This window comes from Oryctolagus cuniculus, chromosome 1 (assembly GCF_964237555.1).
Source record: "Oryctolagus cuniculus chromosome 1, mOryCun1.1, whole genome shotgun sequence".
In the NCBI taxonomy this organism is placed as follows: domain Eukaryota; kingdom Metazoa; phylum Chordata; class Mammalia; order Lagomorpha; family Leporidae; genus Oryctolagus; species Oryctolagus cuniculus.
Genome location: NC_091432.1, coordinates 53,971,750 through 53,991,057, shown reverse-complemented (window position 1 = coordinate 53,991,057; position 19,308 = coordinate 53,971,750). Strand labels below are relative to the sequence as shown.

Below are 19,308 nucleotides of genomic sequence, written 5' to 3'. Positions count from 1 at the left end.
TTTCCAGGACAGCATCGCCCCTGCTCTCTCTGGCCTCAGTCTGGCAGTTGGCGCAGCCGGACGTCCTGTGCTGCCGGGGCCCAGTGTCCAGGGATTGAGAGACAAGCAGTGCAGCCACATCCCTCTCCTTTGATGTCTCCCTTCAGCGCCCCATCGCCAGTGACAGCAGCTCACTGTTCTGTTGGCTTCCTCCTGGCTCCTTCCTCTGGAATCGCCAAGGTTTATCCCTGCCCTGGCCCTCCCTATCCTGCCTAGTGACTAGGAGATGCAGCCTGTCCGTGTCCCTGTTCGGGAGCACAGCCGGCGCCATGCACTTCCTTTGCCTCACTAAATTCCCTGCAAGGATGCATCACACATCCCCAGTGCAGCCGGGTCAGTGACCTGGCTCAGAGCAGCGGACTCTGGCCCCAAGCACGGATCCCCAAGACGGCGTCCCTGGACAGGCGTGTCTGTGAGCAATGCCCACTCCATCATCCCAGGCAGCCTCACTCCCACCCTGAAATCAGAGCAGCCAGCCTGTGGAGGGATGGGGGCCCCCCGCAGAGTGGGCTCTGTGTTGGGCGTGCATCTCACACCCCTCACTTTTGGCTGTACAGACACAAGCAGTAAACAGCCCACAAGTTCCCTGTGGTTCTGTTTGAAGTGTCCTACAGCCTGAGCCTGGCGCTTGAGCCCGTGTCCGCCCTAACTCTCTGCTCTTCCCTCCCGACCCCCAGGAGTCTATGAGGAAGGCGTTTCCCCTGAGCGTGGGCGGCAGCGACACCTGCTACTTCTGTAAGAAGCGCGTGTACGTGATGGAGCGGCTGAGTGCCGAGGGCCACTTTTTCCACCGCGAGTGCTTCCGCTGCAGCATCTGCGACACCACCTTGCGTGTGGCCACTTACGCCTTCGACTGTGATGAAGGTAATCCCAGTGGGCCTGGACAGCACTCGCTCATGGCCTTGGCCTGGGCTTCCCACCCTTCTGCAGCCTCTGGGCCACCCCACTCTTCCTTAGCAGGGAGTGTGATATCATCAAGCAAGCTGTTTAAGGAAACTGGGAGCCCCTACTAGAGAGAAAGGCCGCCCGGGGCTTAAAGGAAGGGAAGCCATTGGCACCTGCAGTATACAAGGCACTAGGGGGCATCTAATGTGTGCTGAGGCTTCGTATACCTCATTTTTCTGTTAGCCTCACCACCCTCCATGGTCCCTGTGTAGCTGAGAAACTCAAACCTGATAACCTATGTGACGTGCTCAGCGCAGCACCTGGCCCGCTGTAGAGGTTTAATAAATGATGGCATGTTAATGCTATTTTCAATTATATATTATAAAAATAACTGTAATAATCATACCCCCTCTGATGGGTTGCCTGCCAGTGAAGGACTCACGCTGGCTAACGTGAGTGATCATTTTCTAACGTTCAGCGCTTGTCATTCTCAACAGCGTCGTATCGAGTGGCAGGCTAGCATCATGCGTGCAGTTGCCCGCCCTCAACCTAAACTGCCTGGGTTCAAATCCGGGCTGTGGCACTTCCTCGCCACATAACCACAGACCTATGGCTGGCCTCTTGGGTCCTCAGTTTCCTCATCTGTAAAGTGGAGTTGACAGCAGTGCACGGCTCAGGAGGGGACCGTGACGGTCGCTGAGCGAATTCCTGGGAAGCGTGTGGAGTCCTGCCTGGTGCACAGCAGCAAGGCCTGGGTGGTTTCCATCCAGCAGCAGTGAGCCGGGAGGGCTTACCTGCGAGGTGCCCTGTGGCCCTACACTGTGGTCACTGCCTCAGTGTGTGCCCCGCCCGGGTCTCCTCCTCCCCGTCACGGCCGCCATCTGCCCTCGGGGAGAAAGATGGAGGGCACTGATACTCAGCGCTGTCTGTTGTGCCACCCAGCAGCTGGTCTGGCAAAGAATCCAGGCTTCCGTTGCCTTGAGGATTTTCTGAGGATTGTGGGCCGGGCCTTGGGAGCCCCAGCCGGGGCAGCAAAGGATCCAGCTGGCCTTATCTCAGGCTCCTTTTTTTTTTTTTTTTAAAGACTTATGTATTTATTTGAAAAGCAGAGTTACACAGAGAGAAAGAGAGACAGAAAGAGGGCTTCCATCCGCTGATTCACGCCCCAGTTGGCCGCGATGGCCAGAGCTGCACCAATCTGAAGCCAGGAGCTGGAGCTTCTTCCGGGTCTCCCACGTGGGTGCAGGGGCCCAAGGACTTGGGCCATCCTCTACTGCTTTCCCAGGCCATAGCAGAGAGCTGGATCAGAAATGGAGCAGCCAGGTCTTGAACTGGTGCCCGTATGGGATGCCGGCACTGCAGGCAGTGGCTTTATCCGCTATGCCACAGTGCCGGCCCCTCAGGCTCCTTCTTCAAGGCACGTGGCAGAAGGCATTTCCCTGGCTTGAGGCATCAGAAGTGGGCTTATTTCCATCGTTGGCCTCTGGTCGACCGGAGGAAAACTTGGTGTGCATGTGTGTTTCTTTTTGCAGGCAAGTTTTACTGCAAGCCCCACTTCATTCACTGTAAAACCAACAGCAAGCAACGGAAGAGACGGGCAGAGCTGAAGCAACAGAGGGAGGTATGTGGTGTTTCAAAAGTGCTGGTCACATGCAGAGGAGCCCTTGATAGAAGAAGGGTTTGCCAGGGTTCCTTGAAGCCAGGCCAGCTCTCCTGGCCCTGGGGGTGCTGACACTACTCCCAGAGGAGCCATTGAGCAGCTGCTCCCTGGGGGGGAAGGTCCCTTGGCCTCTGTGTTTTAGCTGGCCTCTGGGGTCCGTGGCTAGCAGGCATCGTCTAAAAAAGCTGAGAAGAGCTCGCCCTTGTGCCAGGGATGGGACGACCTGCCCAGTCACAGAAAAACCTCAGGGTCCCTGCATGCCGGAGGCTCACCGGCCACAGGCCAGTGCTTGCAGGAATGCCCGGTATGGGGCCAACCTTTGCCCTTCCCAAGCCATTTCCCCAGGCTCTTGCATGACAGTAGAGCCATCTGTGCGCTGCATTTATAGGCAGTCTGTGATAGCGCCCCCTCTGGCGGCTCTTAGCAAATACCTTCTGCCCGATTTGAATTTCTTAACAGCAGCAAAGACCCACAATCTAAACCGTGTTCCTGATCCTGTGAGTAACATAGGCTCAATGTAGAGAAACAGGGAAATTAATAAAAGGGTATAAAGAAGGAGAGTCACGTCACCTGTCATCACTTTAGCCTTGAGGAAACCATGTGAAATTTTTGTACCGTCTCCTCCCAGACTGGTCCCTAGGTGAACATATCTGAACCTCGTTGGAACCCTTATCACGACAGCTTTGTATCTTCCTCTGCCCACTAATGGGCTGTGAAGAGCGGGTTTCTACGGCATTAAACGTTCTTTGGATGGATGTTTCTTTAGTGCGTAGGAAAGATCCTAGGGATTGATGTCCCTGGTCCCACACTTTGGACCTTTGTGTTGTGTGAGACTTTGTCTGACAGGTGTTTTTGCAGTGAACATCCTTGTACCCGCATCTTTACCTGTAGCTCAAAGCACTACTTGGTATCTAGCGTTAGAAGTAGGATGGCTGGCCAATGGTCAAGTGCATGGTATCTGGAAACTCAGGAACCCCTGTGCTCGGTTTGTTTGCATGCTCCCCTCCCCCCACCCAGAAGAGCTGTGCCCGGATTGGGCACCACCTTTGGAAGTGAACTGGAGCTGAGATTTTTCAGGGTGCAGGGGCTGCTGGCAGAAGCCACAGTCAGCCCGGCTCCCTGAGTGTCGTCTCCCTAGTCTGCTTTGTTGCAGGGGCTCCTGCGTAAGGCTTGAGGACTAAAAGCCCTCCCTGTGACCTCTCTCTCTCTCTCTCTCTCAGGAGGAGGGCACGTGGCAAGAGCAGGACACCCCTCAGCGAGACACGCCCACCGAAAGTTCTTGCGCAGCGGCCGCCATCGGCACTCCAGAAGGCAGCCCCCCAGGTATCTCCACCTCCTTCTTTAGGAGGGCGCTGGCCTGGCCCCTCAGGCTGCCAGGGGCCCTGCTCGACATCCCCCGGGGCCTGCTTAACTGGATTCGGGGACTCCTGCGTGCCGTCGGCCTCCATGTCAGGGACAATGCTCACAACTACTGCTACACGTACGAGCTCCTGAGCCTGGGGCTGCCGCTCCTCTGGGCGTTCTCCGAGGTGCTGGCCGCCATGTACAGGGAGTCCGAGGAGTCCCTGGAGAGCCTCCGCAGCTGGGTGCTCAGGTGCATCCCGGCCAAGCTCCATTGACCCCCCCGGCTGCCCAGAGTGTAGACGGCAGCATGGGTGCCCCGTGCTGTGGCTGTGTTGGTCCTTCACCCGTTTAGCTCAAAGCCAAAGAATTTCACACTGGCCATCTCCGCCTGGCCTCGTTAGGGGGAACACCTGCTCTCGGTGCTGGGCCAGGGACGACATGAAGGATGTTTTTTATAGCTTTTTACATTTTTGTACCAAAGCGAGCCATATTTCTGGGTTTACATTTCAATTTTTAACTTTTAATAAGCCAAGAGGGCTTTTTTTTTTTTCCTCTATGAGTGTCAATTTGGCTAGACATGGGTTTGAAGTTCATTACCGGTTTTCAAGTCGCTTCAGCAGTGCAGTGTGTTCGAGTGGCCACTGCCTGCAAAGCGATCGATCTGGGCTTCGACAGACACAGTCGTGTGCCACCTCCTGAACGGTGCCTTTCCGTCTACGTGCCTGGGTGCCACCTGACTATAGGAGCCAGTTGTTTGCAATGTGAAAGCGGTATCCTTCTGCAAGAAAGGAACACAAGGCAGAACAGAATTAAACCTACACAAGCACACGGCAGGGTGTTGTTGTCCCTTGTCTGTCCTCCTTTGGAGTCAAATAGTTGCTCAGAGGTTTTTCCCTCCAAGCTATGGGAAAACCTTGGGATTCAACCACACTGCTACAGGCACGCCTTTTCCCTTCCCCACAGTGGGCACTGCGCTGAGAGCCCCTGAGCCCCAACCATGGAGCACTCCCTGGGGGCATTTTAACCCTGGGGCTCCCCGCCTGGTCCTGCAGCCCAGCTGCAGGCTGAACCAAGGCCATTCAGGGTCCGTCACGGCCAGGCTGAGTGGAGTGGAAGATGCTGCCCTCTCCCATGGTGCCCTCTGAGCCTGCGGGAGTGGCTCGCACCCCAGGCTGCTGCGAGGCAGCATAGCTTGCAAGTGTGGTCTGCTCAGCTGCCGTGCATACTTGATCAAAGCAGGCAGAGGCCATTTTCACACGGCCTGGGCAAAGGAACGAGAGTGACCTCCGGAGAGAGGCTCTGCCGTACCATGAGAGGCCGGTATGGCTGGGCATACAAGCTGTTGGATGGCTGATTCAAGAGCAAATGCGCTAGTAAGGGCAAAACTGAGCCCTGGTCCCACCAGCAGTCTTTGCTATGGGCATCTGCACGAGTCCTCAGCTCTCCCCACTCCACTCTGCCAGGTTGTGCACAGCTGCAGGGTCCGTTGAGCAATCGAGAGGCTGGTAGAGGAAGGCCTCCTAGGGGGCTCTGCATGTCCAGATTTGCAGGGCCCAAGATAGCACCATGTGGTTGTTATCATAGAGATTCCTCGAGATTAACAAGGCGGGCAAGCCCTGCGTGCATGAAGAGCCAGAGCTCCGGGGGAGAAAGGGCTGGGGAGGCTGTGTGTCCACACACACATCCCGCAAGTCCTCGGGAAAAATGGGCATGGCCTTGGCCGAGTCCGTGGGAACCAGAGCCTCTGTTCTTGTTGGAACTGCACTCAGTCCAATGACTTGCCCTGTGTTGTCCCGGATTTTTGCTAGGATTTTAATGTCCAGCGTGTCAGGAGGAGCCCTTGATACCTTTTATGTTTCATGATAAGAAAGTACATTTTTGAGGTCATGACATGAACAGCCATGTGTTTGAGACTATCATCCACTCAGGGTGGACTAAGATGTTTTCTGGAATGTTCCATGCAGCCTAAGTGGAATCTCTAAGAATGTATTCATAGGCCCCAGGGAGACTGGTTTGCATTACTCTGGCAGACAGGGTGTGCCGGTCACAAGACTGAGACGTCTGTGTGTTCTGGGAACTGGAACCTCCCTGGTGGGCAGACCCAACACGGGATGGGTCCTGAGGGGAGACCCTCGAAGCCTCCACCATGTGTTGGAGAATGCACATGAGACCCTAGAATAAAACGGGGCTGGAGGGGCTAAGGAGGGCCGGGTGTTCTGAAGGCATCTCCGGCTCCCGCGGAGGAGGGTTGGCGACATGCCAGCCTCACGTCGATCAGTAGCTGGGCTGCCGTGGGAAATGTGACTTCTCTGGGGGACGTGTCCTCTGTTTTAACAGTTGCCTTATTTGCACTTGCACTGCCTTCTTGGATTGTCACCTGTTTTCTTCCTTCTCGCCTGCACTGAATTCTCTTTTCTGTCTTTCTCTCTCCTTCCAACCTTACACTGTGGCCGTCAGTTCGTTTCAGCCTCCCAGTGCTCCACCCACTTCTTGGCTGACCCACTTCTGCTCTGAGGTGACTGGTTTTCTTGCCGATTTTCAGAGAGTGGTACTAACCCCTAACCCGCTGCCTGCACCTGTTCTCCCCCACCGCTGGTGGTACTGGTTGCACTAACTGTGAGTGTCTTGCATACTAACGGACTCATTCAGTGGCATGGTTGGGTAACAGCGTGGGGTAGTGTCCAGCCCAAATGCCCGTATCCTGGTTCCACTGCCCTGCAGCCAGCAGCCCGGTCCTCGCCAAGTGCATGCCCTGCCTCTCCTCTGGGCCAGTCTCCGTGCCTGTTTCCCCACCTGTGCCTGCACAGCCTCGTACCTTGTTGGGAGGGTTAACCCTGATTGTGAGACAGAACCGCATAGGGAGGGCTTCTCCTTGGAAAAGATGCTTTGGTCTAGCGGCTGCCGAAAAAGCTCGTGCGTACCTGCCTCTTCTCCCTCTGCCTCTGAGATAAATACACGTCAGAGCCATAGGAGGGATTTGACCCACATTCCGTGTTCTCAGGATGGAATCACGGTGATTCTAGCAACTCCTTTCTTGCAGCCGGCCCTAGAGCCCAGGGTTTTGCTGTGGTGCTTCCTGTCTGCCTTGGCACGTAACTCCCCGGGACCCTCCCCCAAGAGCAGACACCATCAGGCAAGAATGGCCTTGGGAGATGACTCAGCCCAACCCCAGGCCTGCCGCCGCCAGTTTTAAGACCCCCGTGGCTCTGTTTAAAGCATACTTTCCTGCTGACTCCCTCACTGGAGCAGCACCGTCTTTGACGAGAAGCAACACACCAAGTAACCCTGGAGCTTTGCAGGCCAGGCCCCGCGGTGTCTGTCTCGCACGTGCCCAGAGCTATCACAGCCTCCTGGCCTGTCCAGCCCTGCGTGCTGCATGCTCGCCGCGTGTGTGTGCAGAGCCTGGCCAGTACCAAGTCGTTGCTCTTGTCCTGTCTTCTCTTTCAGAGTCTCCCTCCCTTTCTAGAATGTCAACCAAAGAGTGCCCTCTCCCCTCTGCCTCTGCTTAGCTAGCCTCCCCATCTCATCACAAGGCATGTCCATGACCTTGGGTAATCATTTACAGTGCCACACAGAACCCTGTATTTTGCACACGGCAAACAATGTCTAGCTTTATTTATGGTATTTGATGCTGTAAATGAAAATAAATATGGTTCTTTATAAAGCTCATTGTTTCCTCTCTTCTTTGCCTGGGGCAGCTTCTTAAACCTCCAACACGGGGACCGGTTTAGGGGGTTCGTGTTCCCTAAACTGCTGGCAGGACCTGCACTGTGGCGACCCGGGACTCTCTGGGGGCTGCGCTGGGGGCACTCTCAAAGGAAATATTACCCAGGGGTAATATTTGGAAAACATCACCCAAGCTCCTGGGCCAGGCTTTGCGGTCTCTGTCTCGAAAACTCATTGTACTTGGCTGTTCTAGGTGCTGGGCATACTGGGTGAGGGTCTCAGGACAAGTCTGTATGGAGAGCTCCCTGTACCTCTTCCCCCCACACATACACCCAAGCCCACGGCCCCATAGCAGCTCAACCTGTAAACTCTGTATGATTCAGGCCCCTCTGTAGCAAAGGTTGGTCTTGAACATTTCAGGCTGGCCTAGCTGAGTGCTGGGTGGAAGACAAGGAGGAAGGACTGGACATCGGTGTCAGGGTGGCAGTGGGCACGCAGGCATGCTCATCCGCCAGAGATCTAGAAGACCTGCCCTGCCTGGCAGAGGTTCAGGTCACTCAGCATCTTACGTGCTGAGGCTTACCCCATGGGGCCATTCGGAGTACAGCTCCCAGGGTTGGATTTGAGGTCTCCCTCAGTTAGCCTGAGAAGTGCCCAAGAAGGCTGCCCTTCAACCTTCCCAGGGTGGGCACCTGCCTTCGCCAGCCTACATGTAGCTGGTATAAAAAGTTACCTGTGAACTTCGTGAGTGCACTTGTACTGTCACAGTGCCTTTCTAGGGCCCTGGCCTCCAATCCCTGTTGCTGGCACATGGATCTGCCTTCAGAGCTACTTAGATCATGACTGAGGGTCCTGTACTCTCGCCCAGATGAGCTATGCTTTCCTCCCACTCAAGGATGCATGTCAGGGTCTGGGAGTCAGGTGCTGTGTTAGGCAAGTGAGTTATTCAACAGTTTGTCCTAGGCACCTTAAGAGGAAGCCATACAAAGTCCCCTTACCTCCCTGCATCGTAGATTAGGCATCCAGTCTTGCTGGACTAGACCTGATTTGTTTATCTGTGCACGTGCTCATTTGTTTATTCAACCAATATTGACTGAGCGGTTACCATATGCTGAGAATACAAGAGGGAATGAATCAGACAAAAGTCCCCCACTCGATGGAATTTACAGTTTGGCTTTGGGCTTTTTGTTTGCAGTTGGGTTAAAGCAACATTTTCCAATCGTAGCGCCCCAAGAGGGGCTTCCTAAATAAAGGGCTCAGGGTCACAAAGTTTGAGAAATGCTTTATACCGATCTCACAGTCCTCCTGGGCCTTGGAGAAGCATGAGATTCATGAGCACGGTAAGTCCCTCAGGAGTCGTCCAGCAAAGAAGCCTAATTAACTTTGCTCAAGTCCAAGTTCCTTTTACCTACTTGATCTTTTTTTTGTTATTGTTGTTTTCAGATTTTTTTTGACGATGCAATCTACATAAATAGGGCTTCCCAGGGTATTATTTTATTAAGACTTATTTATTTGCCAGTTAGAATGGGTGGGGTTGGGTTGGAGAGAGCTTCCATCTGCTGATTCACTCCCCAAATGGCCACAATGACCTATGCTGAGCCAGGCCAAAGCCAGGAGCCTGGAACTCCATCTGGGTCTCCCACATGGGTAACAGGAGCCCATGCTGGACCATCTGCTTCTGCTGCTTTCCCAGGTGCATTAGCAGGGAATTGGAATGGAAAAGGGGCAGCTGGGACTCTAACACCAGCACTTCGATCTGAGATGCTAGCATTTCCCAGCCATTGCTTAACTAGCTGAGCCCCAATACAGCTTCCTACTCTTTTTTTTTTTTTTTTTTTGACAGAGAGACAGAGAAAAAGGTCTTCCTTCCGTTGGTTCACCCCCAAAATGGCCACTGTGGCCGGCACTGCACCGATCCGAAGCCAGGAGCCGGGTGCTTCCTCCTGGTCTCCCACGCGGATACAGGCGCCCAAGCACTTGGGCCATCGTCCACTGCCCTCCTGGGCCACAGCAGAGAGCTAGACTGGAAAAGGAGCAACCAGGGCTAGAACCCAGTGCCCGTATGGGATGCCAGCGCCACAGGTCGGGGATTAGCCAAGTGAGCCACTGCGCCGGCCCCAGGCTACTATTTAATCCAGAGACTAGGTTAAAGACTGAAAAATATTTAAGTAACACAGAATTAAATATTAAATAGAATTAAATATTTATTAGATCTTTCTAAGCTTTAAAACCTCTAATAGAAAAAAAAACTAAGAAAAACATATTTTTAATGAGAATGAAAATATTAAATAGACTAGAGAAAATCAGAATTAAACGTAATGACATGGGGCCAGTATTGTGGCATAGTGGGTAAAGCCATTGCCTGCAATGCCTGTATCCCACATTGGTGACAGTTCAAGTCCCGGCTGCTCCACTTCTGATCCAGCTCTGCTAATGCACCCAGGAGAAGCAGCAGAAGATGGCCGAAGTCCTTGGACCCTGCATCCACATGGGAGACCCAAAAAAAAGCTCCTGGCTCCAACCTGGCTCAGTCCTGGCTGCTGTGGCCATTTGGGGAATAAGCCAGTGGATAGGAGATGTCTCCCTCCCTTTCTCTCTCTCTCTCTCTCTCTTTCTCTCTCTCTCTCTCTCCTCCCTCCCTCCCTCCCCCCTCCCTCCCTCCCTCCCTCTCCCTTCCCCTCCCCTTCTCTTTCTCTGTAACTCTGCCTTTCAAATTTTTTTTAATGTAATGACAAAGAAGTGTATTGCCATGGTCTTTAAACCATTCATTTTTTAAAAAAAGATCTATTTATTTATTTATTTATTTAAAAGAGTTACAGAGGCAGAAGCACAGGGAGAGTGAGTGAGGAAGGTCTGCCATCTGCTGGTTCACTCCCCAGATGGCCACAACGGCCTGAGCTGCACTGATCTGAAGCCAGGAGCTTCTGCTGGGTCTCCCTTGAGGGTGCAGGGGCCCAAGAACTTGGGCTGTTTTCTACTGCTTTCCCAGGCCGTAGCAGAGCGCTGGATCAGAAGTGGAGCAACTAGGACTTGAATCGGCGTGCACATGGGATGCCAGCACTGCAGGCAGCCCCAAAACTTTCATTTAAAATAGGTGTTCCCTGGCATCTCACGTGGCAGAGGATCAGTTTATATTCACTGATTGTCCAGTGATAAACAGACAAAGACTGTGAAAAATAGTTCACACTTAAGCAAATTTTAAAAAGTAAATACCAGATAGAAAAAGGCAAGAATTTGCAAAAATGTCATTGCGGCAGTTGGGCGTCTCCAGCTCCAGTGTCCACCTCCATCCCTGATTTTCCCCTGAGACGGTCCCTGCCTTTGATCTTCCCCATCCGTGGAAATGGCTAGCCCCTTTTTCCTGCCTTCAGCCCAAAAGCCTTGGAGCTATTCTCAACTCTGCGTTCTCTCTCTCTCTCTCTCTCTCTCTCTCTCTCTCTCTCTCGGCCTTAGCCAGCATGTGTCTCCCTGGGATATCCCAGCAGCCTCTGCCACCCCTCCTTCCCTTCCTCACACACTCTGTCCCAGCCATACTCTCTGCCCCGGGCCTTGGCACCAGCTGCTCCTCTGGCCACAGCAGCCTCGCAGCACCCCACAGCTGACCCCTCCTATGGTGAAGGTCCCCTCTCGGCCCTCCCCAGCCACTCCGCTCCTCCCACGCTCAGAGGTCTCTGCCACCCGCAGGGACCTTGGGTCACCCCCTCCTCCCATGTGTGCACTGTGTGTTTACATTTTTCTTGCTGGAATGTACGAGGCCAGGATTTTCCTGTTTTCTTTTGAACACTTACATAAGCCCAACAGGTAGAGCGGTGCTTGGCACATAGTAGGCCCTCAGTAGATGTTGGTGCAATATTCGCCCGCTGGCCTGGACCCCAGACCAGGGAACAGGCAGCCTCTGGGGCTGGGGAAGGGCGTGCTGGTCTCCAGCCCCCTCGCAGGAGGGAGATGGGGAGGACGAGGTTGACATGAGCCCTTTGATTTTGAGAAGGGGGTTTGGTCGTGCTTCCATTTTGCCTTCTCAGGAGCGACATCTTCAAGTCCGTGTCTTGGCAGAGCCCGGCTCACATAGTGGGTCAGGACTGAGGCTGGCAGCAGACAGTGGCTCCACAGGGCCCTGGAGCACCAGTCTCCAGCTCTGGGCCTCTCAGCTCAGGGTCGCACAAGACCTCCCTCGGCTCCCTACTGTCCCGGGCTCGGGGGTCCTGACACAGGAATCCAGGGTGATGTCAATTCAGGTGTCAGGTCTGAGACGCATGGTGGGGTGGGGAGTGCGCCACCCACGCCCTCCCCAGGCCAGAGGCTGGGGCTGAAGCTCCCTCTGGGGCCCTATGCCAAGGCAGGTGGGTGGCTCAACTTGGCTCTGACCCCCTGAGTCCCATCATCCGTAAGTGCCTGGAACAGAGACCCAGAGAGACTGCCTGCAGAGCAGCGCCTCAGGGCATCAGGGGACCCAGCCCTTATAAAGATGCCGCCTCCTCAACTCTGTGGGTACCAGAAGCTCAGCTCTCCTCACTGCAGCCCATACCAGGCACAACCAGGCCAGGGCCCGATCCCTGGCTCTGGGACCACATCAGGGACTTGCCCACCACCCCCCATCTGCCCTGAGAGAGCAGCAACGGAGTCATTCACTCAGCAGAGGATTGGGCTGCTGCCTGGCCTGGGGGCCCAAGCAGGAAAAGCCCCACCCCCACCCCCACCCGCCCCCCGGGCTCCTGCCTTTCCTGCTCCACTGGGTTGTCACTGGGCTGCCTTCACTATGGAGACTTGGAGTTCTCCCCGCCCACCCACCATGTCACTCAGAGGATTGTGGGTGTGGCTCAGAGTTGGCAGCAGGGAGGAAGGGGGTGGGGGAGCCAGGGTCCAAGAACTAAGACTCCAAAGCTGCTGCTCTCAGCATAGGAAACGAAGCCTCTGTGTTGCTCCTGAGCCTGCAGAGCTGCGAGAAGACCCTGTGTGTGACCCCCACCCCTACCCCATGAAGGGGACCCTGGAGCTCAGAGGGGCCATTCCGTGAGGGCCGCTGCCAGGTCCTGAGCCCGGCTGGGGCTGGCTGAGGGCTGTGGAAGGGGCCTCGGCCTGACCCACCTGCGCACCTGTCAGAGGCTGGGGCTTCCCTCTGCTTTGCACTTAGCTAAATCCTGGTCTCTGCCCCATGCTGCAGCCAGTAGGCTGCCTGCCCTGGTTCAGAGCAGCAGAGGCTGTGGCTGTGTGTGCACACACCCGTGCACAGACAGGCCAGGGACACCTGGCAGGGGTACAGCAAGGCAGGGCAGCAGCGCCCCAGAGGCCCAGGGTGACCCACCGGGGCGTTCGTCTCCTGAAGATCCCTGGACACTGTCCCCAGAAGCAGGAGCGTGCCCCAGGTCGCTCTGAGGAGCCTCAGAATGGTAGCGGCTCTGTGCAGAGGACCTGGTGCTGGCGCAGAAAACGCTCCCCGCAGAGCAGCTGTCACAGCCCTGGCAGTGGGTGGAGGGACACTTCCCAGGGCCTTGCCCTGCTGCTGGGGGTGGGGGTGGGGTCTTCCCACCCTTACAGCCCACCTTCCACGAGGTGAGGGGACCACCACGGGCTTGGTACCCCCAACGCGTGTGCTTATTTGGGCTCAGAATTGCTCCCCCATAATGGAGTCCTGCAAACTACATTTCCCAGGCTCCCTTGCAACTGGCTTCCTGTTGGGTTGGCTGCTGGGAGCACTGGTGGGAGATTGAGGGGAAACAAGGGAGAAGCTCTGAACGCTGGTGACCCCAGCCTTCCCCTGTCCCTCTTGCCAGTGGCTTCCTGCTGGGGCCTGCCCACCCCTGTGGCTTTCAGCTCTTGCTGTGCCACTGCACTCCTTGCCTGTGCTCATGCTGTCTGTTGAGCTCCCTGGATGGGATTCTTTTCCCTGCTTGCACCCGTTGCACTTAGCTTCACTGCTTGCTTTCTCCACTTCTGTTGTCGGACAGAATAGAGGACAAGCCTGCAGGGAGAGCTGCTCCAAGCCCAGTGCCAGCAGGGGCCCTGGCAAGAAGGAGCTGCGTGAGTGAACCTCAGTCTCCTCTCCTGTAAAGTGGGGTTAATGGCAGGTTAACGGGGTTAATGGCAGGTTAAACACACACTGCTTCCCATCTCCCTCCCTGGGTGCTGGGGTGAGCGGAGGCCCCTCCAGGGTTGGGTCAGGGCCGTTCTAGCTGCGGCTCCAGGGCCGCGCTGCTTCTCCCGCCCCGACCCTGCCGCGGGGGCCTGGCCAGGCACTTGCTGCCTCTGCATCTCATCTCCTGTCAGGGGCGGGTGTCCGGCCGGTGCACTGACAGCATGGAGACTTGCTCGGTTCTGAGCAGACCTGCCTCCCACCGGGAGGCCAGCAGCAGCTGCTCTGGAATGTGCTGGATCTTCCCCCCCACCCCCCACCCCTCCCATCCTCACGCACCTCCCCCTCCTGGTGTCCGCAGGCCCCCCCCACCCCCCGTAGTCCTGGATTCACTCCTTTGAAGCATGAATGACTTCAGAGAGCAGCCGGCCTGGGGGAGAGCAGAGAGAGGACTGTGTGCACGGGGGACACACCCGGCCTGTCCCTCACCTGGGCCAGCCACAGACACAACGGCACTCTGGTCCTGAAAGAGGTGCTGTCTCCGGACCCCACCTATGCAGGAATGGGGTCCCTTGAGGGCTGTGGGGATGCTGGAGATGACAAGTGTGAAGTGTGCGTGGGCACGTGGGCGCTCGGTGAGGACTGGTGCGGCTTTTGTCACTGTCACTGCTGCTGCTCCTTTCACCAGGACCCGTACCATGGCCACCACCGCTACTGGCAGGTGCGTGTGGACAGGGACCTTCCAGGGAACCAAGAGAGGTGTCAGTGGAGAGGCTGCCCCCTGGGGTGGTGCTGAACCCCACAGACCCAGTGAAAGCCCAGGGCCGGGCCGGGGCGGGCAGGAGCAGGGGAGGTGCACCTGCCCCTTGGGGTTTTGGCCTCCGGCGAGTTGGCAATGGCTTCCTTTCCACTAAGTCTCCACCTCTGGCTGCCCTTGTCTGGCTCCTGCTCTGATGTCAGGATGGGCACCTGGGGCCCAGCGGCCAGCCATGCCCTCCACCTGCAGGGAGCCCAGGGAGCCAGGCTGAGATTGCCTTGCTCCACCCTCAGTGAAAGCTCTCTGGAAGGGGGAAAGAGGAGAGTGAGACCCGAGGACATGGGAACTGGGTGTCTGGTGCCCCGCAGCCGGCTCTGCTCGCCATCCACCCCTGCAGGCTCCCTCACCTCTGCCCTCCTCTTTGGTGTGCTCTGTCCAGAGGCCTCCTCCAGGTCACCTTAGCCACCTGCCCATGCAACCCCCCTTCCATCCTGCGGCAGACAGTTCCATCCGAGGCTAACGTGGCGACGCCATCCCCAGCTCCCCACCCTCAGGGCAGGCTTTTGGAGTGCAGTCCACTCTCTAACTTGTCATTCGAGGCCCTTCTTGGGTTGGCGTTGATGCCATCATTCGCTGCAGGTGTCTCTCCAGGCCCTCCTTGCTGTTCGCAGACGAAGGGCAGTGCCTCGGGCCTCGCCTCTGCTCCCAGATGCCAGCCCTCTGGAGCACCACCCCGCCCTTCTTGGCTCAGATCCTACTCGTTCTCAAGCCACTTAAAATGGTTGCTTTGACCCAAAGTGCCTCTGGCGTGGATGTCAGCTCTCCTTGGCCTCCTGCTTCCTTCTTGCCTCCCTCTTACACAAGGGTTTCCCTTCTAATGGAGAGGTTTGTAAACAAGCCTTATCTCTCCTTGGGCCGGAAAGATCCCAGAAGGCAGTAACCAATGGGGGTCGATTCATCTCCAAGTCTGCAGCACGGGCCTGGATGGAGGAGGGATACACAGCATTGGGCACGGCTCAGACACGCACACACCTGTTCTCAGATACAAGCCAGGTGTAGCTGGCCTCCATAGCTTCCATGGAACAAGCCTCCCGAGACTGTTCTGCTTGCAATCCTGAGAGTTGGCTGGGTGGCTCTGCTGCAGGCTTTGGGGTTGTGTTGAAGGGGAGGGGGAGAGGGCTGGGCTCCCATGGGGTTGGCTGGGTTGATCTCTAGGCCGTAGGTTGGCCCCAGGTCTGTTCCAGGTACCCAGATCAAGGACACAGCAGTCTTGAAGCAGCCATCTGAGACCAGCTCATTGCATGGTAATGTCACAGGGGCATAAGTAATATTAGGCCAACCCAGCGAGCTGTTTAAAGCCTCTGCTTACGTCACAAGCATGAATTTCCACTGCTCAAAGCAAGTCTCAGAGCCAAGCCTCACGGCAACGGGTCAAGGAAGTATGCCGCACCCCTTGAAGCAGGAAGGACTGCGAAGTGCGGGTCCAAGTGTGACTGCACAGCAAGGGAGCAGACACTGGGTGTGGGGTTCTGGAATAAAAAGCCACTCGCCATGGTGCCCACCCATGGGCCTGCTGTCTCCCAGACAGAATAAGCCACGCACCGGTATCCCACTCTCTCTCTGCTTCTGTTTTCTCAGCAGGAAAATGAAGACGACAGCAATGCTTTTCCCAGAGGGTTGTGTGAGGTTTAATAGACTTAAGATACAGGTCTGTGCACTTCCTGGTGTGTGCTGAGCACCCAATATAAGAAGTAAGGGAGTCCGGCGCCGCGGCTCACTAGGCTAATCCTCCGCCTAGCGGCGCCGGCACACTGGGTTCTAGTCCCGGTCGGGGCACCGGATTCTGTCCCGGTTGCCCCTCTTCCAGGCCAGCTCTCTGCTGTGGCCAGGGAGTGCAGTGGAGGATGGCCCAGGTGCTTGGGCCCTGCACCCCATGGGAGACCAGGAAAAGCACCTGGCTCCTGGCTCCTGCCATCGGATCAGCGCGGTGCGCCGGCTGCAGCACACCGACCGCAGCGGCCATTGGAGGGTGAACCAACGGCAAAGGAAGACCTTTCTCTCTGTCTCTCTCTCTCACTGTCCACTCTGCCTGTCAAAAAAAAAAAAAAAAAAAAGAAGTAAGCGGCTACTGCTATAATTACTGCCACTATCATCATAACATCATCACCATCATTACATAGTGAGGCATCAGTTGCATTCCTCACACAGCCTCCTGGCCCCAGGGTAGACACAGGTGCACATGAGCAGGTTTGCATGTACACCAGGGTCACAGGCTGGCAGCCCACTGGCTGAGTCTGCCTGTGCCATGTTTGGTTTGACCTGTGCAACTGGAGGCATTTTTACAGAAAAAAAAATCTCTGGGATTATCTTCACAAGTGATAAATACAGTTAAGGGAGTAGATAACCTCTCCCAAAGAGAGCGCATGGGATCCAAAGATGGGAGGGCCCAGGTAAAGCATGGAGCCCTTGGCATTCAGGCCTCCCCTAAAAGACTGCATGACTGAGAACGAAACGCCAGGAAGGGAGGGGGAGGAGGTGTCCAGGGCAAGGAGGGGCAGGGGTCAAGGGCTGCAAGGACCCCAAAGCCCATGAACTGGATTTAGCAACAAGGAGGCCCCGGGGACGTTGCTGGGGGGAAGTTTGGGAGGAGCAGAGGCATAAACGGGATTATAGGGGATCCACAGAGACGTGGAAAGAGTGAGGGAAGCCAAGTCTTCCAAGAAGATTGGGTGGGGAAGAGGAACGAGGGAGCATGTGCTAGGGTGGGGACTAAGAGGAGTTTCCTGAAGGCAGGAGAGCTTCCACAGGTGGAAATACTGGTGGGAACGACCCAGGAGGCAAGGAAGTTAGGAACACAGGGAAGAGGAGATGATGGCTTGGAGGGGGGGTGCGGAAAGAGAGCCGAGTTCGGGTGAGGTCTCCTCCCTAGAAAGGAAAAAAGACACCCGCTCCAGTGGGGCCAGCTCGGGGTGGCCGCTGGGTGGGTCTGGGGCTCATGTATTCATTCAACAGGTGTTTGTTGAATAACTACCACTTTCACTCTAGACCTAGGAGAGAGGCGATAACCAAAATAAAAAAGAAGATTGATTTCTTAGACCATGATAAGTAAAATCCCAGGGGAGTGGAGAGCTCTGAGGGTGCGGGCTGCCATGTGGAGCAGGCTGGTCATGGCAGGCCTCGGGGACACGTGCCGGTCAGCCAGAGGCGGAAGGCATGAGCGAGCGGGCGCTGCAGGAGGCACCTGGGAAGGGCATCCCCTCCTTGGAGGCAAGACTACCCGGGGGCCTGGGACACGTGCAGGAGGAGCAGCATGTGCGTGCTACAGTCGGCACCGAGGGTGGGGGCCGTGCTCCGAGATGAGGCCACACGGCCACTGGGGGACTTCAAGACCGCGGTCAGGCCATCAGCTTGAACTCAAAGGGAAATGAGTCGCTGCGAGGGCACAGTGACTGGCATGATGCCGCCAATGGCAGAGGGGCCCCTGCGGCTGCTCTGTCGAGGACAGACTGAGAGCGTGGGGTGCAGAATGACAGAAGGAGGGAAGTTAACCACACTGCAAAGCTGCTGCCGTTCGTGGTGGGAGGCGGAAGTCTCCGTTTCCCAGGTGGGGAAGGTGGGGGCGGGTGGAGATGCAGAGTGCATTTTCACGGGTTGAGTTTGATGTGTCTGTTGGACACCCCGGTGCTGACACCGAGTAAGCTGTGGTGTAGCAAAGTCTCGAACCAGTTGAGGAGCTGTCGATCTGGGAGTCGTCATTGTCTGTTTAAAGCCGTGAGAGTGACAAAGAGAAGGGTTTCAGAGACAGCACCCTGGGACCTTCCAGTGTTAGGCAGTTAAGGGGAGGAGGTGGAAGGAGCCTAGGAGACTGACAAGGAGGCAACCGGTGAGCGGGAGGCAGCCGGAAGCTGAGGGGAGAGCTGTTTGGAAGGAGGGCTGGGCTGGGTGCGGCAGGTGTGGCAGGTGCAGCAGGTAGGATGAGACCTGAGCTAACAACCTGTGAGCTGCTGCGATTTTGACAACAGGCGTTCAGAGGCTGGCCCCTGGGGTGGACCCTCTGGATCTTTCAGGACCCTGCTCTGCCTTCCAGATCAAATGGAAAGATGCACGCACTCGTGCCCTGCACAGGGGCTGTGCCCTAAGTGCCAGAGCATCTGGTGGGCTGCACCAAGCATGAGAAAGCTGGTACTGGGGTGTGCAGAGGGATCCTGGGCCTGCCCCACCCCCGCCATCCTGCTCAATCCCCGGGAGGAGCAGGTGCAGCGCTGGGGCCGGTCAGTCCCACCATCCCTCCAGTCCTGTTCTCCTCTTAGCAGATGAGCCCAGCTCCCCCAAGAAGCCCAAGAGCACCCCTGAGCCAGAGCATCATGCCGTGCAAGAGGGCGCCACCTCGCCCCTGGCCTCCGAGTGGACCTCGGTGAGGATCAGCCCTGGGGAGGATGTGGCTGGGCAGGACGTACTGGCCGTGTGTGTCCTGGTCACCAGCGAGGACAGCAGGTACGATCAGGCTGTGTGGGCTGGGGGCAGGGCTGGGGCTGGAGGAGCGGGCAGCACGGGGATCTGATGTTCTCACCACACACTTGCACCTCTGTGTGTGTCCTGTCTCATCCGTCAAGTGGGGACAATTTCACAGGCAGCTTGAAGACCAAGCATGAATGGATGCAGGTGAAGTGTGAAGAGCGAGGTCCAGTGCACAGTTGGTGCTCTAGGGAAAGACTCGAATCCCACCATCTCCTCCCCAAAGTGGGTGTCAGCCATCACAGATGGGGGTGCTTGGTGATGGGCAGGGCAGGAACATGACACCCAAAGCCCGGTGCCTGGGGGAGGAGCGGGGGCTGCTTCGTACCACCTGCGTGCATCAGAGCCACCTGGACTGGGGATTTGCAGTGC

The 19,308-nt window shown here is 56.4% G+C and overlaps 1 protein-coding gene across 14 annotated transcripts in view; it reads left to right on the top strand.

The window, feature by feature from the left end:
- MICAL2 (microtubule associated monooxygenase, calponin and LIM domain containing 2) overlaps positions 1 to 19,308 on the top strand; it is a 226,177-nt gene that overhangs the window by 133,506 nt on the left and 73,363 nt on the right. For 6 of the 14 annotated variants that reach the window (XM_070073245.1, XM_051824713.2, XM_070073241.1 and 3 more), the window contains 4 exons: positions 717 to 903; positions 2,457 to 2,545; positions 3,805 to 3,907; positions 18,732 to 18,915. In XM_070073245.1, the coding sequence (XP_069929346.1) occupies positions 717 to 903; positions 2,457 to 2,545; positions 3,805 to 3,907; positions 18,732 to 18,915 (563 nt within the window). Of the gene's footprint in view, positions 1 to 716; positions 904 to 2,456; positions 2,546 to 3,804; positions 7,593 to 18,731; positions 18,916 to 19,308 lie in introns of those variants that run through there. The other 8 variants (XM_070073243.1, XM_051824773.2, XM_051824734.2 and 5 more) reach the window with 5 other exon arrangements.